Source organism: Stomoxys calcitrans, chromosome 1 (genome assembly GCF_963082655.1).
Source record: "Stomoxys calcitrans chromosome 1, idStoCalc2.1, whole genome shotgun sequence".
Taxonomy (NCBI): Eukaryota; Metazoa; Arthropoda; class Insecta; order Diptera; family Muscidae; genus Stomoxys; species Stomoxys calcitrans.
Window position 1 is genome coordinate 269,985,881 of NC_081552.1, and position 22,327 is coordinate 270,008,207.

The following is a 22,327-nucleotide window of genomic DNA, read 5'->3' on the forward strand; positions in this document are numbered from 1 at the left end:
CTTTCAAGTGGCTAGCTTTACGCTTTCGACCGCTGTCGTGATTTCGACAGACGAACGCACGGACGGACATGGCTAGATCGACTCAGAATTCCCAGACGATCAAGAATATATTTACTTTATGGGGTTGCAGATCAATATTTCGAGGTGTTACAAGCGGAATGACCAGATTAGTATACCCCCCATCCTATGGCGGTGGGTATAAAAATACTCCCAGTTGTAACTTTCCAGCAGATCTTAGCTCTACGCCACTAACTGACACATTGAGTAAACAGTCAGCGAGAAAAGGCAAACATCTCCATTGCTGGTGTAAAGTGTTTATCTTGAAGGACTTCTTGTCAGCAAACATCAAAGTCGGTATACAAAATAGCAGAACAACTGGTTTGTGAGAAGAGGTTTCGCTTGAAAATAATTCGAAACAAGGGCCTGCCTCACTATAACAAATTAATTTTTCATATTTTTTGACACATCTTAAGAGTCTGTCTGTTTGATTTGTATGTCGATGGACTAGATATGAATTGTTAGGCAAGTTTGTGTCTTAAGTCTTTAGTTTGCCAATTGTCAATGAATTTAACAACAACATTTGCCTGTTCAAAGCATTTTCGCCCCTATTTTGGGAAGATCATATTTCTTAATTTCTCTCTGCTGCTGTCATTATCAACAAATGGACAGCAACAACAGCAACTCCAACATTACAGTCATACATAATTAAATATTTCAAGAAATAAACAGCATTGGTTAGGGCTTACAACACATCGTTCATTCAGGCAGACATAGAGTCTGGACGGTCTGATGAACGGCCAGACGAGGCGCGAAGACGCGGGACTTGACACACAACGACACTCAGCAAAGCATCATGAGAAATAAATTGACAGCATCTTCGAGTCAATAATAGAAATGTTAATCTAGCGTTAAATTTACGCTGAATATTTTATTGGCCAACAACAATGACAGCGCTAGCTAGCTAGCTAGCTGGCGCGAACCACAAATCAACACAAAAAAAGTTTCAAATTTCGTCTGCCGAATAAAGTGGCGAAAGGAGAAGAGAAAAGAAAAATTAAATCTGATGGATGGAAACTTACCGAATAGATATTCTTTGTCGTCAGCCGAAGCTGGGGTGTAGTAAGGATTGGTGGCATCGTAGTTGAATGTGGTGGCGGGTGTTGCTGTTGCTGATACTGAGTGTTGAGGTGATCGGTTAGGATGCTGCTCCATAACGGCGGTGGGTGTGGGCACGGCAATGGTGGTGGTTGCCGTGGAACCCACTGTTGAATGAGATGTGCCTGGATACGCAGATGACTGATCATGATTGCTGCTGCCTGCGCTCGAGTGCCACTGATCGTTCAGGTGATTGCTGGCCGATGTCGCACAGCTGCCACTTCTGCTGCTGCCACTGCTATTGCTACTGTTGCTGCCAGTGGTGGTGCCACTGCCATTGCTGCTGCTATTGTTGGCATTGTTGCCGCCCGACAATTGCTGTTGGAAGTGTTGATTGCTGCTATTGTCATAGCCATGCAGTGATTCGTAGGATTGTTGCTGATGATGTTCTTGTTGGTGCGGCAGGTGACTCAAGCTGTGATGATGATGGTGATGGTGATGCAGATGGTGGTGATGTGTCCCCGTGGCTGTGGTTGTCAGTACTTCCAATTCCACATCTGGTTCGATTTTATGCAAACGTCCCATCAGCTCATGCCGATAATCCAATTCGGGAGACTGCAAACGAACAAGAAGAAGAACGAAGGAAATTAGCCATAGTTTTCTCAAAAAGGAAGGCGGTGAGAGAAACAACCTAAATCGGCCTGTCGCGCTTTTAGTCACTAAAAATGCCAATCTTTCCACTAAAAATGCCATAATTTTTTTAATTGATTTCCAAATCATCTCGCCATCACCATAAATTTGCTTAGCCTCATAGTCGGGCCACAATGGGCCGTGTGGCCCATCAAGAAGACCTGCTCAAACCAGTACTGGCTGGCATTCGTCTAATAAGCCAGCGCAACAACTGAAAAGTCTTAAAAAAAATTAAGTGTTACTTTTAACACTTAGCTCTCAAAATGATCGTCTTGACCATAACGATACCTGCCTCCAACATCGTCGTCAGAGTGCCAAACATTATTTCCCCTCCCATTGGTCGGCATTTGTGTTTTGTTTGTTTTCTTCTTGTTTTCAGGCAGCGTATGTGCTCGTCATCGTCTTCTGCATTTTTCCCTACCGCATATCAAATCTTGTGTTTATGTGATTTTTATTATAATTATGTTGTGTGCATGTAGTCATGGAGCTACGCATGCGCGTGCGTCTGCTTTCTTTAAAAAATGCTGTGTCCGTCTTTCTTTGCAACTTTAAAGCTCTTTAGCGTTTCCCGGCATTTAAATGATAAAGAAAACAGACATTTATGTATGGACAATTTATGATATTTTGTAGGCTTAAATATTAAGCATACCGCCCGATCCATTCAGCTGCTCCTCTTGTGCTCCAAAAGTTTCCACTTGATTTTCCAGCACCGCAGCAGAATATGGCGCAGCGGATTAAAACGATACTCATTTCGTATATTCGCTATTAGCGCAAGCATTTGGTGTGGCATAAAATCTTGGGATTAAAGCAACTCTCAATTGAACTGGATAGCGGCAATAATGTGTTCAACAAAACATATTCAAATGATTTGATTAGCCCAGTCAGTCAGTCGCCTTTCGGCCAAAATCGTAATTTCTTTTATGAGTTTTCTTGTTGTTTGATTTGTGGCATTCCCATATGAAGCGATCGCAAATATTGCAAATTAAAATTTGTTTGAAGGAAGTGAATTGCCCGAAACTGGTCTTGCCTGGTCATTTGCATAAATTTGTTAAACATTTATATTTGGATTTTTGTTCCGTTATTGTCTTAGTCGGTGTGAAGTTATGAATTCGATTTTTTTTTATTTGCAATAACAGTAACACCGTGACATAAATACCCATTGTGGGCCACCGGTTGCATAATCGTTGCAAACATTTGGAATTTCCACAAAATACCTTACAGGATTTAATTAATTTTGTAAACAACACCACATTAGTCGATACTTGAATGGAATATCGGTAAGGTTAATCACACAAGAAATTTCAAATGAACGTGAATAAAGAAATTAAAGATTTAAGTGTAGCTGGACCGATGAAGGTCGGTAGGATTTGTATATGGGCTAAATCGGCATAAGCAAAGAGTCGGTTTACATAGTAGCTGACTCGAGGTGTTACCAAGTTTACACTGGTATATATGTCAAACTAGAAATTAGAGCTTCATGATGTTTGTTTCATTGACAGCTCATCACCGAAAGAAAAATCGATACCGTATGGTATCAATGGATAGTAAAGCATCACATGAATTAATACCAAAACAATGCCCTATGATATGATTATGTCGAAACTCGCCATTTTCTTTTAAAATTATAAATCCAAAGAGATTTTAAGCTAACGCCGCGAACCCTACTCTTTTTAAAGAAAATTCCCAATTACTTTCGCTTTCTAACATCAACTTCAACGTCATGCTATCAATGGGATAGCATAAATTTTTGACGAGCGATTTGACAATCATTTATAAGATGCAACTTCCGATACAATTGGCATGAGCTCTTTCATGTTCATTTCCAACCATTCAAATGGTAAGATCGCCTATCCGTCCATCTAATAAAATCCAAAATTGTTACACCCATCCTAACTCAGTGTTGTGTTCTTATTTTTCTATCCCTTTACGTCTTCAGGGTTTTGCAAATATAAACCCCAATGGAGGAACAAAGCAAACAAATTCTCTATAGTTCATGTCTTTGTTCTTGGCTCCTCGGTGTCTATTTCTAATTCCAGAGATTACGCTCCCATCCCACAAATTCATGATATTTATAGTGTTTACCGTTGGCATCCATTTTTCATTCACAACCGCCTTTTGTTGTCGAACTCAAATACCTCAAAGTGAACAAAATATTCAAACTCAACGAAATGCAATGAGAGGATGTAAAATAAACGAGGGTTACCTTTTATATTTCGGGACTAGAGAACAAAATCAAATAATAACCAGCGAAAATCGCTTTATTGTTTTTCAAAATATCCCCCATTAAGATCTATACACATTTGCATGCGTTTAAACCCATTGTCGAAGCACTTTATCCACTCTCACTGAGGTATCTCCGCTTCTTCAGATGTCGAAAACCGTTGATCACTCATTATACCCCACACCACTACTGTGGTACAGGGTATTACAACATAGTGAATTAGTTTGTAACACCCAAAAGGAAGAGAGTATACCGATCGACTCAGAATCACTTTCTGATTCGATTTAGCTGTGTCCATCCGTCTGCCTGTCCGTCTCTCCATGTTTATTTGTGTACAAAGTAGAGGTCGCAGTTTTCATCCGATCGTCTTCAAATTTGGTACAGGCATGTTTTTCGGCCTAGAGACAAAGCCTATTGAAATTGGCAAAAATCGGTTCAGATCTGGATATGGCTCCCATATATATGTTCATTCGATTTTCAGACTGTCGACATTACTGGTGAATTTCATGGAAATCGGTTAAGATTTAGATATAGCTCCCATATGTATATATCGCCTGATTTTCACTCCTAGAGCCACTGCAAGCACATTTATTGACAAATATTGCCAAAATATTGCACAACGCTTTCCTCGATGACTACCACAATATACATAGAGTTTGGTCAAAATCGGTTCAGATTTAGATATAGCTCCCATGTATATGTTTGTCCGATTTCCAATAATATTGCAATAAAATGGTCTTTTTTTAACCAATTTTTTCGAAAATCAGCAGGAGGGATTTTCTCTTGACTCTCAATATTACTGGTGAATTTCATGGAAATCGGTTCAGATTTAGATATAGCTCTCATATATATATATCGCCCGATTTTAACCTCTAGAGTCACAGCAAGCGCATTTATTGATCCATCTTGCCAAAATTTTGTAAAACGCTTTCCTCGACGACTTCCACAGTACATGAGGAGTTTGCTCGAAATCGGTTCAGATTTAGATACAGCTCTCATATATATGGTCGTCTGATTTTGAGAAATATTCCAAAAATCATTTGTTATCCGATTCTGTCGAAATGCAGGAAGGATTTTCTTATGACTCTCAATATTACTGGTGAATTGCATGGAAATCGGCCCAGTTTAGATATAGCTGTCATATATGTATATTGCCCGATTTTCACTTTAATAACCACTGCAAGCGCATTTATTGACCGATCTTGCCAAAATTTTGCACAACACTTTCCTCGACGACTACCACATTATCTGAGAAGCTTGCTCGGAATCGGTTCAGAATTAGATATAGCTCCCATATAAACGTTCGTCAGATTTTGGGTAATTTGCCATAATGTTGTCATTTGTCAACTTTAGTTTTTACAGTTTGAAAATATTTGCTCGTCGAGGTCCATCAAAATTGGTTCAGAATTGGATATAGGTCCCACATTGTAATTATAGGTTAGGTGTAGGGTATTATACAGTCGACACCGCCCGGATTTTGCCCTCCCTTACTGGGTTTTTCATAAACAGGTTAAATTAAAGTTCTAAGTAAAGTAAGGCCCATAAAGGCAACATTTATTATCTGACTTTGCTAAAATTTAGGACAGTGACTTGTGTTAGGCCACTCAATATCATTTAAGGGCCCATAAATGACACATTTATTATTTCACTGAAATTTGGGACAGTGAGTTGTACTAACCCCCTTCGACATCCTTTTCTAATTTGGCCCAGATCGGTCCAGATTTGGATATAGCTGCCATATAGACCGATCTCTCGATTTAAAGTCTTGGCCCGATTCCGCTGAAATTTGACACTGTGACTTATGTTAGGCTTTTCGACATCCGTGTCTCGCTCTATTTTTGGATACTTGCCAAAACGACCAATATTTTGTTCTACAAAATTGAACAGTGGGTTGTATATATTAAAGCAATCAATGTCCGTCCGAATTTGGTCCAAGTCGAGCCATATTTCAATGTAGCTGCTATGGGTGCATAAATTATGCATTATTCACCTGGTTTTGACGAAAAGTGGTTTACATATATACCCGAGGTGGGGGGTGTCCAAAGTTCGGCCCGGCCGAACTTAATGCCTTTTATTTGTTTTGTTTTTTTTTTTTTTTTTTTGGTTAATTTTGATTTTAATGGCAATGGCATAAGAATACTCTAAAGTATTCGAATTCATTGCGAAGAGCAGGTTTATTTTAAACAACAATAAAAAGGAAAACATTTTTAATAATTTTTATTAATATCGTTTGAGCAGTGAATGTCTTGAATATCAATTGTGTTCGGATAAATTAACCGCCCTAAAAGAAATTAAAAAAATCACATTCACAAGAAAAGTTTTATAACACACTCTAATAACTGCAAAATATTTCCCCTCGCCGGGAATTATTACTTCTGCTGGCACAGTGACAACATTAAAGAGCTCAGATGGAGAGAAGACCAACATACATCGACAGCATATTTGTGCGTGCGCATTAAAACACATACACAAAAATATTAAAATTCATACATTGTATATTCAAATTGTAAAACGTCATTTATTTTTAACGCGAAATACCGTTCGTTTATGGTCAACTTGCTGTATACACTCAGTGGAAGAAGCGACACATTATCGCTGCCTTCGTACAAGAACTTAGAAACGAGTCTTTTCTTAACACTCAAAAGCATGATCGTGATGTGTGTGTGTGTGTGTGTGTAGAAAGTGAGGGTGATATGATAAGTTGAGAAAATTTGGCGTTCACTATAGCAGAGCGATGTATAGAATGACTATAGGCATGGACATTTCAGATCTACATTTTGGCATTTTCATTTAGCAATGGTTATTCAGAAAATAGAAAAAAATAGATTCTGCTAAAATATGGGAGCTTTATTTGGTTTTAGACCGATTTGGACCGTACTTGGCACAGTTTTTGAGAGTCATAACAGATCATTACGTGCAAAATTTCAGCCAAATCGGACAAAAATTGCGGCTTTCAGGGGTTCAAGAGTCAATGATGAAAATTGAGGCTTCCAGGGGCTCAAGAAGGCAAATCGGGAGATCGGTTTATATGGGAGTTTCCAATAACTGTGCCAATAACTGTGCCAACCTGATATAGCTCCCATATAAACCGATCTTCCGATTTGGCTGAAATTTTGCACATAGTATTCTGTTACGATTTCCAACAACTGAGTTAAGTACGGTCCAAATCGGTCTATAAAATCTCCCGATTTGACTCTTGAGCCCTTGGAAGCCGCAAGTTTTGGTCGATTTGGTTGAAATTTTGCTCGTAGTGTTCTGCTACGACTTTCAACAACTGTATCAAGTTCGGTCCAAATCGGTCTATAACCTGGTATAGGTCCCATATAAATCGATCTCGCGATTTGACTTCTTGAGCATCTGGAAGCCAAAATTTTTGGCCGATTTGACTGAAATTTTACATGTATTGTTCTGTTATGACTTCTAACAACTGTGTCAAGTACGGTCCAAATCGATCTATAACCTGATATAGCTCCCATGTAAACCGGTCTCTCGATTTTCCTTGTTCGGTTCCTAGAAGCTTTAATTTTGCTGGTTTGGCAGAAGTTTGGTATGTAGAATAAAACTATGCCCTTTAACTAAATTTAGTTTAGACAAATTTTTAGCAGAATCCAAGCTGGTGGGTTCCCAAGTTACATCTCATAACACAATTACATGCCGTGTAATAGTGGCTTAAGTTCGGCCGGGCCGAATCTTATATACCCTCTACCATGGATCACATTTGTAAAATTATTTGCCCAGTACCTCTTTATAGACAAGCAGAGGATAATGGATAAAAATTGCCATGCTATTGGATCCATATCAGGTTATGGATCGATTCAAACCATACTTTGATTGGATGTTGAAGACCATAGTAGAAGTCATTGTGCAAAATGTCAGCCAAATCGGACAAAAATTGGGCTGTGTAGAGTCTCAACAAGTCAAGATCCAAGATCGATTGATGTGGCAGCTATATCAAAACATGGACCCATATGGCCCATTTACAATCCCAACTGACGAACACTAATAGGAAGTATTTGTGCAAAATTTCAAGCGCCTAGTTTTACTACTTCGAAATTAAGCGTGGTTTCCACAGACAGACGGACGGGCATGGCTAGATCGACTTTAATTTTAAGACGATTAAGAATACATACACTAGTTGGGTCTTAGACCAATATTTCAATGTGTAACAAATGGAATGGTGAGGAAAGTATACCCCCATCCTATGATGGAAAGTATAAAAATGGATTAGTTTGAAAATTTATGACTTCAATTTTTACACCCTCAACCATAGGATGGGGGTATGTATACTTATGTCGTCATTCTGTTTGTAACACCTCGAAATATGCGTCTGAGACCCCATAAAGTGCATATATTCTTGATCGTCATGTCATCTAGTCATATCCGTCCGTCTGGGATTGTAAATGGGCCAAACCGGTCCATGTTTTGATATAGCTGCCATATAAATTGATCTTGGGTCTTGACTTCTTGAGCCTCCAGAGGGCGCAATTTTTACCCAATTTGACTGAAATTTTGCGCGTTATGTTTTAGTATCACTTCCAATAACTGCGCTAAGTATGGTTCAAATCGGTCCATGTTTTGATATAGCTGCCATATAAACCGATCTTGGGTCTTGACTTCTTGAGCCACTAGAGGGCGCAATTCTTAATCAATTTGACTGAAATTTTGCATGAAGTGTTCGGGTATGACTCCCAACAACTGTGCCAAATATAATCTTAATTAGTCCATAACCTGATATAGCCGCCATATAATCCGATCTCCTGAATAGACTTCTTGAGCCTTTAGATGGCGCCATTCTCGTCCGATTTGACTGAAATTTCGCACGTAGTGTTTTGGTATCACTTTCAACAACTGTGTTAAGTATGATTCAAATCGGTTTATAACCTGATATAGCTGTCATATAAACCGATCTGGGATCTTGACTTCTTGAGCTGCTAGAGGGCGCAATTCTCATCCGATTTGGCTGAAATTTTGCATGTTTTGTTATGACTTCCAATAACTGTGCCAAGTATAGCGCAAATCAGTGCATAACCTGATATAGCTGCCATATGAACCGATCTGGGATCTTGACTTCTTGAGCCTCCAGAGGGCGCAATTATTATCCGATTTGGCAAAAACAACGGCTTCTCTCATTACCTTCAACAGACGTGTTCAATATGGTCAGAATAGATCAATAGCTTGATAGAATAATAGTTCTTATTCAATATCCTTTATTTGCCTAAAAAGAGATACCGCGCGTAGAATTCAATCCATGCGATCTATGGTAGAGGGTATATAAGATTCGGCCCGGCCGAACTTAGCACGCTCTTACTTGTTTTGTATATCGTATATCTAAATGAATCTCGAAAGTGTCTAGACCACATTTTCACATGTCGTAAAGTTAGTTTGAGTTCGTTATCTTTTGGAAGAGGCACAATCCATTTTTAAATTAAAACAAAATAGAGAAGGATTAGCTACTAATGAGTGAACGGCACGGATAAATAGAATTTTATGGGCAAAAAAAAAAAAAACTGTGTATTCATCACAAATGCTTTTTTGAATTTGTCATAAAAGATCTTCCAATTTTATTGTAAAAGAAGTTCAAAGATTTCAGAAAAGATGTTTACTTGTCGAAAATTATCGTTAACGCCCAATGAATTGAAAAGAATTTTGCGCGTATGCAGTTCAAGTCAGATGTTGTGAATCGAACTTCAGTACTAATACAACCGATTAATCGTCATTAACACGACTTTCTAGAGGCACTTACAATGATTCACTTCGGTCTAGCTTAAGTGTGTAAGCTTGGATTCCAAACTCAAACACCTTCCTCAAATATGACTTACAAATAGTTCCGTTAAGGGATATGGAACATGATGAATGCTCACGGACAAATAAAGAAAACATATTAGCCTACAACAGCTCCCTCTATTATCATACGGCCAATTTATCAACGATAAACACTAAATGCCTATTGATTACAGTGAGTAGAGTTCAGCTCTGTGTCCAGCGGTTGTCCATTCCATGTCCATGCACACTTGTTCGCGCATATTCATCGCCAGCTCTCCCCCATTATGTCTTAAGCGTAAACATTTTAAAGAAGCAGCCATCCCGCAAGCAAAGCTACATGTGTACCTTAACGCTGATGACGATTACAATGGCTTTGGTGGTGATGATGACGACGATATTGATTATCATCATGATGATCACCACCATAAGCATGGTTTTAGTTTAATTTTATGGAAGTGTTTAAAATTCCCTTTAGGTTCTATGACAATCTCACGTGTTACGCATGCTTATGAGGTCATTTGCGTGATTTTGCAAAACAAGTGCAAGTCTTCTTGCGTTGGACACCATATTCCCTCGGCTCTCAATATCGGCCACTACTGCTTGAGACGGTGGCAATTCAGTTTGAATTTGAATTCGAATTCGAATTCGAATTTGTTATGTTTGCTTGTTACGGCTATTCGAGTTTATTAACTTCTTATGTCTGATGGTGGGGCATATGTTTTTTATTAAGCATACAAATTCTGGTGTAGTGTCAAATTTATGATTTAAGCTATGAAGAGAATTATTTGATGTGGCCAGATTGGGCAATAATCGTTATGGACGAGAAACACAATTTATGTAGTAGAATTTACGATCGTTTGAATGGAAAAGTGTATGCCAATAATTATGGACAAGAAAGATCAAAATTTTATCTTGTGCTTATTATATAATTAGAGTCTCTAAAAAGTAGGCCTTTGACTCTCTGCCATAGCAATAATCCTATACATATACAAGTTTTGAAAAATGTTCTCTTAAACGATTTGAACACTGGCACAGCAAGTCGGAGAAATAACAAGTAAAAAGGCGTTAAGTTCGGCCGGCCCACCACTTCGGTTATATATGTAAACCATCTTTCACCAAAATCCGGTGAAAATCGCATACCCTATGTCCCATAGCAGTTATATGGAAATATATTTCGATTTGGACCAAATATCAATAAGTATAGTAGCTATATCTAAAAATAAACCGATGTGAACCATACACGACACGGATGTCGAAAAGCCTAACATAAGTCATTGAGTCAAATTTCAGTGAAATCGGATTATAAATTGAGCCTTTCATGAGACCACGACTTTAAATCGAGATATCGGTCTATATGACAGCTATTGCAGAAGTATGTGAAGGAGCTGAACTTAACTCACTGTCCCAAATTTCGACGATATCGGACAATAAATGCGCCTTTTATGGCCCCAAAACCTTAAATCGAGAAATCGGTCTGTATGGCAGCTATATCCAAATCTGCACCGATCTAGGCCAAATCGTCGAAGAATTTTGAAGGGCTTAAGACAATTCACTGCCCCAAATTTCAGCAAAATCGGATAATAAATGTTGCTTTTATGGGCCTAAGACCCTAAATCGGAGGATCGGTCTATATGGCAGCTATAACCAAATTTGGACCGATCTGATCCAAATTGGTGAAGGATGTCGAAAGGCCTAACACAACTCACAGTCCCAATTATCAGCAAAATCGGATAATAAATGTGGCTTTTAAGGGCCTTTGACCCTAAATCGGCGGATCGGTCTATATGGCAGCTATAATCAAATTTGGACCGATATGGGCCAACTTGAAGAAGGATGTCGAAGGGCCTAACACAACTCACTGTCTCAAATTTCTGCAAAATGGGATAATAAATGTGGCTTTTATGGGCCGAAGACCCTAAATCGGCGCATAGTTCTATATGGGGGCTATATCAAGATATAGTCCGATAGAGCCCATCTTCGAACAAAACCTGCTTATGGACAAAAAAAGAATCTGTGCAAAGGTTCAGCTCAATATCTCTATTTTTGAAGTCTGTACCGTGATTCCAATAGACAGACGGACGGACATGTCCAGACCGTCTTAGACTTGAAGAAAGATGAAGAAAGATGTGTTGCAAACGGAATGACAAAATGAATATACACCCATCCCTCGGTGGTGGGTATAAAACAATGAATTAAATCTTTATTTAAATCGATAGTACGGTCCATATAATGTTTGAGTCCATCTAGCCATGTCCGTCCGTCCGTCTGTCGAAATCACGATAGAGGTCGAACGCATAAAGCTAGCCGCTTGAAATTTTGCACAGATTCTAAATATGGATGTAGGTCGTTGGGTATTGGTTCAGAATAAGACATGTTGGTTCAGAATAAGATATAGCTCCCATATAAACCGATCTCCCCATTAGACTTCTTGAGCCCCTGGAAGCCCCAAATTTTGGTCGATTTGGCTGAAATTTCGCACGTAGTGTTCTGCTACGACTACCAACAATTGTGTACGGTCCAACAACCACATATGGTCCAAATCGGTTTATTACCTGACATAGCTCCCATGTAAACCGATCTCCCGGTTTGACTTCTTGAGCCCTGACAAGCCGCAATTTTTGCCCGATTTGGCTGAAATTTTGCATATAGTGTTCAGTTTCGACTTCAAACAACTGTGCCAAATCAGTCTATAACCTGATTTAGCTCCCATATAAACCAATCTCCCGACTTGACTTCTTGAGTCGTTACAAGCCGCAATTTTTGTCTGATTTTGGTGAAATTTTGCATGAGGTGTTCTGTTACTACTTCCAGAAAATGTGCCAAAGACGGTCCAACTGAAACAGCTACCATGTGAGCCGCTCTTTCGATCATCCTTGTTCGGCTCCTAAAATCTTTAATTTTTAATGGTTTGAAAGTAGTTTGGTACGTAGAATAAAATTATGCCCTTCAACTAGATTTATTTTGTATAAATTTGTATCATAATCCATGGCGGTGGGTTCTCTAGATTCGACCCGGCCGAACTTAGCACGCTTTTACTTGTTATGACTCTCATAGTCATGACAAGTACGGTACATAACCTTATGTATGTCCTAAATATTACAGAAGGTCATACAAAGAACGTGTCAAATGCGATCCATGGTGGAGGGTATTTAACATTCTGCACGCGTGAACCTTGCGTTTTGATATTCTTGCTAGCTATTTCACAATTTTCGGAGAATTTTGGGAGTTTTTTCTTTGCAAATGGGAAAGAAAAGTCCGAGATCGCAACACACACCCACCACTATGGGACGCGTTTCGTCTTTGGTTAGAAGACATTTCAATCATATTGGATGTGATGGCTTCAAGAGCCGTACGTTGGTATGTTGCATTTGTATCGTATTTATTGCGACAACGCCTCTATAATACAAATACCACATTAACCACGCTCGACAACCTTGTCTATTAGCTGTACTTTTCCCAATGCATTTTATTGTTTGCAAATTCGCCATGACCATTCTGTTGAAGAACAAGGGAAAACTTCTCATATATCAATGAGCGCTGTCCTATTCAAGTTTATGCTCAATGACAAGGGACCTCATTTTTATAGCCGAGTCCGAACGGCGTACGGCAGCACGACACTTCTTTGGAGAGAAGTACCTCACAATTGGCGCCAGCATAAGGAGGGGATGACCACCGCTGATAATGTTTTTTTTTTTCTTCCTGATGTTCTCGCCAGTATTCGAAACCAGGTGTTCAATGTCATAGGCGGATATGCTTCCCACTGCACTAGGTTGGCCTCCATTTTTTTTATTTTATTGTTTCATAAGCATAAAAACCTATTCATTATTTAGGTTTAGGTTTACATGAGTCCCTATGATTTTTCTTTGCATACTTATAGGGTGTCCTATCTAACGGTTGCTGAACCTTTTTTGTTTTATGGGCCACCCCATAGACCAAGATATTTCTACTCTATCCAGAAAATGTTTTTAAACCCCAAACCAAAAAATTCTGTCCGTTTGCGTTCTTTTCAAACTTTTTTATTCTTCTTTCATAGTTCTGCCCCGATCACGGATCATCGTTCAATTGTGCACCTACTCATACATCTATCCAGATTCATTGAGAAATTCCTATGTACCTTTGAAAGTCCCCGGACAGCATTTTCCTGTAGTCTATTGCCATTTTAATGTGGCTTCAACTGGTGTTGAAACCACAACATTTCATGACCTTATAAAGTGAAAAGAATTCAGTTTCACATACAACGACATGGTCATCTATGATGGCTGTCTGACTACTGACTTCGTCATCCATCCAATTGAAGAATTCCACTGCAAAATTGGTAGCAATTGAAGAATATACACCTCATGATCCGGATTCCCCTTCTCGCCATTGAACAACGAAAAGGTAATGCCTGGTTTTGCGCCTTAAATTACTTTCATTTTAACGCATTTGCAGTCATTATAATTTGGTGCTTGGCTTGATTGTGCTTTTTCGGTTGGTGTATGTTTCAGCAGGAAGAGGTCTAATGGGTCACAATTGTCACGTTTTGCTGGTGCTTGGTACATTCCACCGAACCAGTCCGGAGTTGGCAGCAATGCTGCTGTGCCATCACTAGCCAGGCATCAGTTCATGTTTTCTTTCCTGAGCCTTTTTTTTTTTCTTTGTTGTCTTCCTCTGGTCTAATGCTACGAAATGATATTTCATTGAAATTTTTCGAGTATAAATTGCATGTCTGGGACTCTTATGAAAACGAAATTGAATTTGTAACTCCGTTTTGCTGTGGCTGTCGTTTTTTGAATTCACCTTTTTTCATTTTTTGGTAGTATCTTGGCTGGCTAAAAGTTTACCCCATCATGGCTAGGAGTTAGTTGGGTATTAGTTTAGGGTCATTTAAGTTTACCATTTAAGGCAAGAGGCAACTTCTTTCCTTTGAATTGCCATACAAAGGCCCTCATTGGAAAATCGACGGGCGGATGGCCAGATGGACGGACATTCCGTATTGCGACTCTGGCAATTGCACCTTCGAATGGTGTCGTGGCTGGTGTTGGGGCTGTAGCTCCTGCCTCCGTCGGGCTGCTGCTGCAGCTAACGATGATGCTGGCGATGGCGATGGTAAATGATGTGAGACTGATGATAATGTCATTAAGAAATGTTGAGTGCAAAGCCAAACAAAAATAAAAGTTACATAAATTGCTTGAGGCACGACTTTTCATCCCAACATGAATTTGCCACAGAATGGAAAAATCGAAATATAGAAACCAAAAGTGACTTGTGTCCAAGCAGGAAATGGGCACAAATCATCGACAAAGGAAGAGGTTTTCTGTGTGAGGGAGTAGGCGAAGAGAAGAAACCCATCCAATTTGCCAAATAACTTGGAGCATGGCAAACTTTCAACGCTACAGCAGAAACTGCGAACCAAGGGGCGAACCACCACCCAACGCCAAATGAGTCACACACTCGGGTTCTTGTATTTGAGTTTAATGCAAAATCGTTACAGTTTTTCATCGCCCATGCCTAAATGTAAAGTATATCGCATATAAAATCATGTCATTACAATGGCCTGTCAGAGCATTCGTACGTAGGTTTTCCAAGTACGCACTTTGTTTGGTTGCCTTGCAGCAGTTGCTGCCTTTTGTCCTCTTCCTTTGAGGAAGTTGGCAATTTTCAGATGGGCCCCATTCAATTGGAACAGATGTTCAGCATCTCTAGTCTAGTTTCTAAAGTGCGCCATTTACTGCAATAATAACGATATGATTATGCAAAATAATTCGCTTTGTAATGATTGTGCTGTCGTGAGATGACAGCGCGTTCGAACTCATTGTAAGAAAGCCAAGATTTATCGATTAGGAGTAGGAGTCAAATTGGTGCAGTAAATTCACAGCACTAATGGATGCCAAGAAAATTGCATTGCTTCGATGGCACTTTGTCTCCAATGCTACAAATAACAGTTAACATTTCCGTCAATGACGCTGAACACGCCTGGGTTGAAATCCTGGCAAAAACATCAGAAAAATGTTTCAACTGCGGCTATTCCCTTATTGATGCCAACTCTTTTTTAAGGTCTTCAGCCATGCAAAACTTCTCTGGGAAGAGGTATCTCCCAGCGTCACGGTGCACAGATAACACATAATTTGAATTTGGAATATGTGTGGAGTTAACCATTCGATGTTGGTTGGTCATCTCTAAATTTTGTTTTAGGTGCGAGAGAAGCATTTGTGGTACGATTTTCAAACTTTGCGATAGTGTTTCAAAGAGAAGTGTTTACAGTGGTTCAAACACTACAAAAAGAAAACTTGCTTTAAATTGCCAAATACGTCTTCATCAACTTTCCGTTTCTTTTTACCCACCACCGAAGGATGGGGGTATATTCAGTTTGTCATTCCGTTTGCAACACATCGAAATATCCATTTCCGACCTTATAAAGTATAGATATTCTTGATCAGCGTAAAAATCTAAGACGATCTAGACATGCCCGTCCGTCTGTTGAAATCACTCTACAGTCTTTAAAAAAAGGGATATTGAGCTGAAATTTTGCTCAGATTCTTTTTTTGTCCATAAGCAGGTTAAGTTCGAAGTGGGCTATATCGGACTATATCTTGATATAGCCCCCCTATATACCGATTCGCCGATTTAGGGTCTTAGGCCAATAAAATATATGAGACAGTGCGTTGGGACAGTGCGTAGTGTTAGGCCCTTCGACATCCTTCGTCAATTTGGCCCAGATCGGTCTAGAATTGAATATAGCTGCCATATCGACCGATCTCTCGGTTTTAAGTTGTGGGGTTATAAAAAGCGCATTTATTGTCAAATGGGACAGTGCGTTGTGTTAGGCTCTTCGATGTTCTTCTTCAATTTGGCCCAGATCGGTTCAGATTTGGATATAGCTGCCATATAGACCGATCTATCGATTTAAGGTCTTGCCCCCATAAAAGACGCATTTATTGCCAGATTTCGCCGAAATTTGGGACAGTGATTTAAGTTAAGACCCTTGACATACTTCTGCAATATGGCACAGATCGGTCCAGATTTGTATATAGCTGCCATATAGACCGATCTCTCGATTTAAGGTCTTACTCCCAAAAAAGGCGCATTTATTGTCCGATTTCGCCGAAATTTGGGAAAATGATTTAAGTTAAGACCCTTGAAATACTTCTGCAATATGGCACAGATCGGTCCAGATTTGTATATAGCTGCCATATAGACCGATCTCTCGGTTTTAGGTTTTGGGACCATAAAGGCGCATTTATTGTCCGATTTTGCTGAAATTTGGGACAGTGAGTTGTGTTAGGCCCTTCGACATCCTTCGTCAATTTGGCCCAGATCGGTTCAGATTTGGATATAGCTGTCATATAAACCGATCCTCTAATTTAGGGTCTTAGGCCCATAAAAGACACATTTATTATCCGAATTTGCTGAAATTTGGGACGGTGAGTTAGGTTTAGCCCCTTGACATACTTCTGCAATATGGTACAGATCGGTCCAGATTTGGATATAGCTTCCATATAGACCGATTTCTAGGTTTTAGGTTTTGGGCCATAAAAAGCGCATTTATTGTCCGATTTCGCCTAAATTTGGGACAGTGCATTGTGCCAGGGTCTTTGCCTTTTTTTTGTAACTTGGCCCAAATCGGTTTCAGACCGATAGCTCGATTTAAAGTTTTGGCCCCACAAAAGGCGCATTTATAATCCGATTTCACTGAAATTTCACACAGTGACTTATGTTAGGCTTTTTGACACCCGTTTCGTAAATGTTCGGTTTATTTTTAGATATAGCTACTAAAAAGACCAATATATTTTGTTATACACAATTGAACAATGACTTGTACTTATTAGTTTTTGGTCAAAATCGGAACATATTTCGATATAACTGCTATGGGACATAAGGTATGCAGTTTTCACCGGATTTTGATGAAAGGTGGTTTACATATATAAGCGAGGTGGTGGGTATCTAAAGTTCGGCCCGACAGAACTTAACGCCTTTTTACTTATTATTTTGTGTATTGCACAGCGGAACGTGTTTGGATAGGCAAGTATAATATTCTCAGATCGTTGATTATATCATTGAATTACATTTAGTCCATAACATATTACATCACGTACAAATCACATTTATCTTCCGATTTAAGCTCACTTTATTGCTCGATTTCAAATTTAGCACAGTGAGTTGTTCTAGACCCCTGCACTCATTATGGTGCAGATCGGACCATACTAAAATATATCTGTCATATACACAGATTACCCAACATATGGTCTTTAACCCATATAATGACCGCGCATTAGCCGAAAATAGACTTTCCTGAAATTTAATTTGGGTTAGACTCCTCGCAATCCGTGCCGAATTTGGCCCAGATCGGACTATATTTCGATATAAATATAACTGTTATGCGTTGATGGTGCATTTTCCCCGGATTTCGACAAAATATGGCAGGCCCCCGTAGGTTTGGTGTCCGCCTATGGCACAGATCACCTGGGTTCGAATCCTGGCGAGAACGTAAAAAAAACATATTTTCAGCGGTGGTTATCCCTTTCTAATGCTGGCGACAGTTGTGAGGTACTTTGCCATGTAAAAACTTTTCCCCAAAAAGATGTCGCACGCCGTTCAAACTCGGCAATAAAAAGGAGGACCTTTTCATTGAGCTTAAACTTAAATTGGACAGCACTCATTGATATGTGAGAAGTTTGCCCCTATTCCTTAATGGAATGTTCATGGCCAAATTTGCATTTGCATGATTATTATTGGGTTGCCCAAAAAGTAATTGCGGATTTTTTAAAAGAAAGTAAATGCATTTTTAATAAAACTTAGAATGAACTTTAATCGAATATACTTTTTTACACTTTTTTTCTAAAGCAAGCTAAAAGTAACAGCTGATAACTGACAGAAGAAAGATTGCAATTACAGAGTCACCAGCTGTGAAAAAATTTGTCAACGCCGACTATATGAAAAATCCACAATTACTTTTTGGGCAACCCAATATATACATATCCCAGTTGGTGGATATCCAAGGTTCATCCAAGCCGAACTTGATGCCTTCTTACTTATTGTGGATTAGAACGAGGCCATGAGATCCGTAAGTAATAACATTTCAGCGTTTCTCCCAAAACAGACGATGGAAATATAAGACAACGCCGATAAGAAAATGTTACAATTCTTTTAAGGTCACCTTACTTTCTTGATTTTTGAGCGTGCTATTCCGTCCAACTGCCCTCTGATAGCGGCAGAGATTGTCTGGAATGCATGTTATTTTCTCAACATGACTCACACGCATATCGCTGGACTCAACAAAATAGATTCATATATTTTTTCAGCGGTCAGATTTCGCGTTTAGTATCTAAAAATTATGGATAACCAACGCCATCAAATGAAACAGAAAACAAAAAACTGATGGACCGCAGACTTAACACTTTTGATTTATGCGCGCACATTAATTGATTTATGAAACAGATGTTGTGGGCTGACCATCCACTAAAAAAACAGCTGTCCTCTTGGACTTCATTAAAATCGCCTTCATTATGGACACTGCCAAAACAAAGAGGCATAGGAAGAGGGAGGGCGTTAAACACGGGCCAAACATTTCATTAAAAAAATCATAAACTCATCCGTCGAATTGTTTGTTCTTCTTCGCATTCTTTTTCGTATTTTTTTTTTTCCAACCCATGGTTTGTTCAAATGATCAGGGGGATAACTCTGCATAAGGACCACATTGCCATATGCCACAGCTCTTGGAAATGTCAAAAAGTGTGTGTGTTTATGGGTATATGAAGTTGTATGTCTGTCTAAAGTTAAAATGCATTAAAAAACTAACTGGGGAGAAAAAACAGAAAAAGATTACAAAGTAAATGTTAACCGCACGCGCCACTCGTTTTCCTTTCATTTGTGTCGCTCTCCTGCCAGATACAGACATCCACTCATCACCTACACACAAAAGCTATCAAAGAAAGAAGGAAGAACAGAGGGATAATCATAACATCAGCAGCTCAACACTAAGGCAACGCAAAACTGAAACTCATCCTTTGGCCAGGCGCTATCACCACCACTACAACACCAACTCCCTATGACGAAACATAAACTAAGTGGCACAAATATGGATGGATAGACCACCAGACGGACGGATGGACGGACAGTTAAACCGTCTCACTGACATCACACATGCAGTTCAGAGCGGAGAGCTGAGGTGAGGTGAGACAACACATTCGATGGGCACAATGGCCTTAATGCCTTTGTGTCTTTAGCACCTTTGCTGCTTGCTCTGTAAAAGAGACCCTTAATGTTTACCCTCAGTGGCTGACCCTTGTGCCCCCTCCTTGCTATTCACTGGCTTGTTGGCTTGCTAGCCCTCACAATCTGTCTGTCCGCCTGTCTAACTGTCAGCGTGTACTCCATTTACTACACCTTAAATTTAATGAGTTTTTATGCGCTGTTTAAACACTGCTAATAACCGTGGCGTGCGTGGCCGTAGTATCTGCTCCGGTTATAGTTTTGAGTATTCGTATTTCAGACACGACTTGAATTATGGTCTGCGCTGCTTGTCTTTGAGGTGGTCATCACCCTCTCCACCCCCTACCAACTCCCTCTGTCGCCGCTCGCTAATATCTTTTAGCCAGAAAAAGCCATAAGCGTCACATAAATCGTCGATGAGCACGCGACCAGTGACGGCCGAAAACCAACAACAGTCAGAAATAGGAAAACACCTCCGCAATTTGCTGTGACTTTGCTGTGGTGGCTTCTTCCACTCCGAACTGTGTTTAAATAGTGTCATATACCGTTAGTCAGACCAAAGGTCAATTAGGTTAAAATCATTATTAAGTTAACATATCTTAGATGCGGCACCACTATCTAGCCCTGCTATGCGTGGCCATTGTTTTTGGCCCAAAGAATTTATGACAGGACAGGACAAAAGTTCATCCCTCTGTTCTTGTGCCTAGAGAGCGTCTAATAACATGCATGTGAAAAACTTTTATTAATTATCGCTTCATATGTATCTACACAGAAAAAAATTGAAATCGGTTTCAATCACTTCATTAGTTGATCGAATTATTTTTTTTTTTAATTGAAACAGCTTCAATCACAAAAATGATGATTGAAAAAAATCAATTAAAACAAGTAAAAAGGCGTTAAGAACTTTGGATACCCACCACCTCGGTTATACATGTCAACCACCCTTCATCAAAATCCGCTGAAAATTGCATACCTTATGTCCCATAGCAGTTATATCGAAATATATTCCTATTCGGATCAAATACTAGTAAGTACAGTAGCTATATCTAAAAATAAACCGATCTGTACCATATACGGCACGGATGTCGAAAAGCCTAACATAAGTCATTGAGTCAAATTTCAGTGAAATCGGATTATAAATGCGCCTTTTATGGGGCCAAGACTTTAAATGGAGAAATCGATCTATATGGCAGCCATATCCAAATCCGGACCGATCTGTGCCATATTGCCGAAGTATGTCAAGGGGCTTAACTTAACTCATTGTCCCCAATTTCGGCTACATCGGACAATAAATGGGCCTTTTATGGGTCCAAAAACCTTAAATCGAGAGATCGGTCTATATGGCAGCTTTATCCAAATCTGAACCGATCAGGGCCAATTTGAAGAAAGATATCGCAGAGCCTAAGACAACTCACTGCCCAAAATGTCAGCAAAGTCGGTTAAAAAATGTGGCTTTTATGGGCCTAAGACCCTAAATCGGAGGATCGGTCTATATGGCAGCTATATCCAAATCTGAACTGAACATGGCAAATTGATGAAAAATATCGAGGGGCCTAAGAAAACACACTGACCCAAATTTCAGCAAAATTGGATAATAAATTTGGCTTTTATGGGCCTAAGACCCTAAATCTAAGGATCGGTCTATATGGCCACTATATCCAAATCTGCACCGATCTGGGCCAAATTGACGAAGGATGTTGAAGGGCCTAACACAACTGACTGTCCCAAATTTCGGCAACATCGGACAATAAATGCGCCTTTTATGGGTCCAAAAACCTTAAATCGAGAGATCGGTCTATATGGCAGCTATATCCAAATCTGAACCGATCAGGGCCAAATTGAAGAAAGATGTCGCAGAGACTAAGACAACTCACTGCCCCAAATTTAAGCAAAATCGGTTAAAAAATGTGGCTTTTATGGGCCTAAGACCCTAAATCGGAGGATCGGTCTATATGGCAGCTATATCCAAATCTAAACCGATCTGGGACAAATTGACGAAGGATGTCGAAGGGCCTAACACAACTCACCGTCCCAAATTTCAGTAAAATCAGATTATAAATATGGCTTTTATAGGCCCAAGACCCAAATTCGGAGGATCGGTCTATATGGCAGCTATATCCAAATCTGAACCGATCTGGGCCAAATTGACGAAGGATGTCGAAGAGCTTAACACAACTTCTTGTCGCAAATTTCAGTAAAATCGGATAATAAATATGGCTTTTATGGCCCTAAAACCCTAAATCAAAGGATCTGTCTATATGGCAGCTATATCTAAATCTGAACCGATCTGGACCAAATTGACGAAGGATATCGAGGGACCTAACACAACTCACTGTCCCAAATTTCGGCAAAATCGGATAATTAATG

The 22,327-nt window shown here is 39.6% G+C and overlaps 1 protein-coding gene across 1 annotated transcript in view; it reads right to left on the reverse strand.

The window, feature by feature from the left end:
- LOC106087721 (dendritic arbor reduction protein 1) overlaps nt 1–22,327 on the reverse strand; it is a 159,369-nt gene that overhangs the window by 52,570 nt on the left and 84,472 nt on the right. The window contains exon 2 of the mRNA XM_059370933.1: nt 1,080–1,710. Coding sequence (XP_059226916.1) covers nt 1,080–1,710 — 631 coding nt within the window. The remainder of the gene's footprint in view (nt 1–1,079; nt 1,711–22,327) is intronic.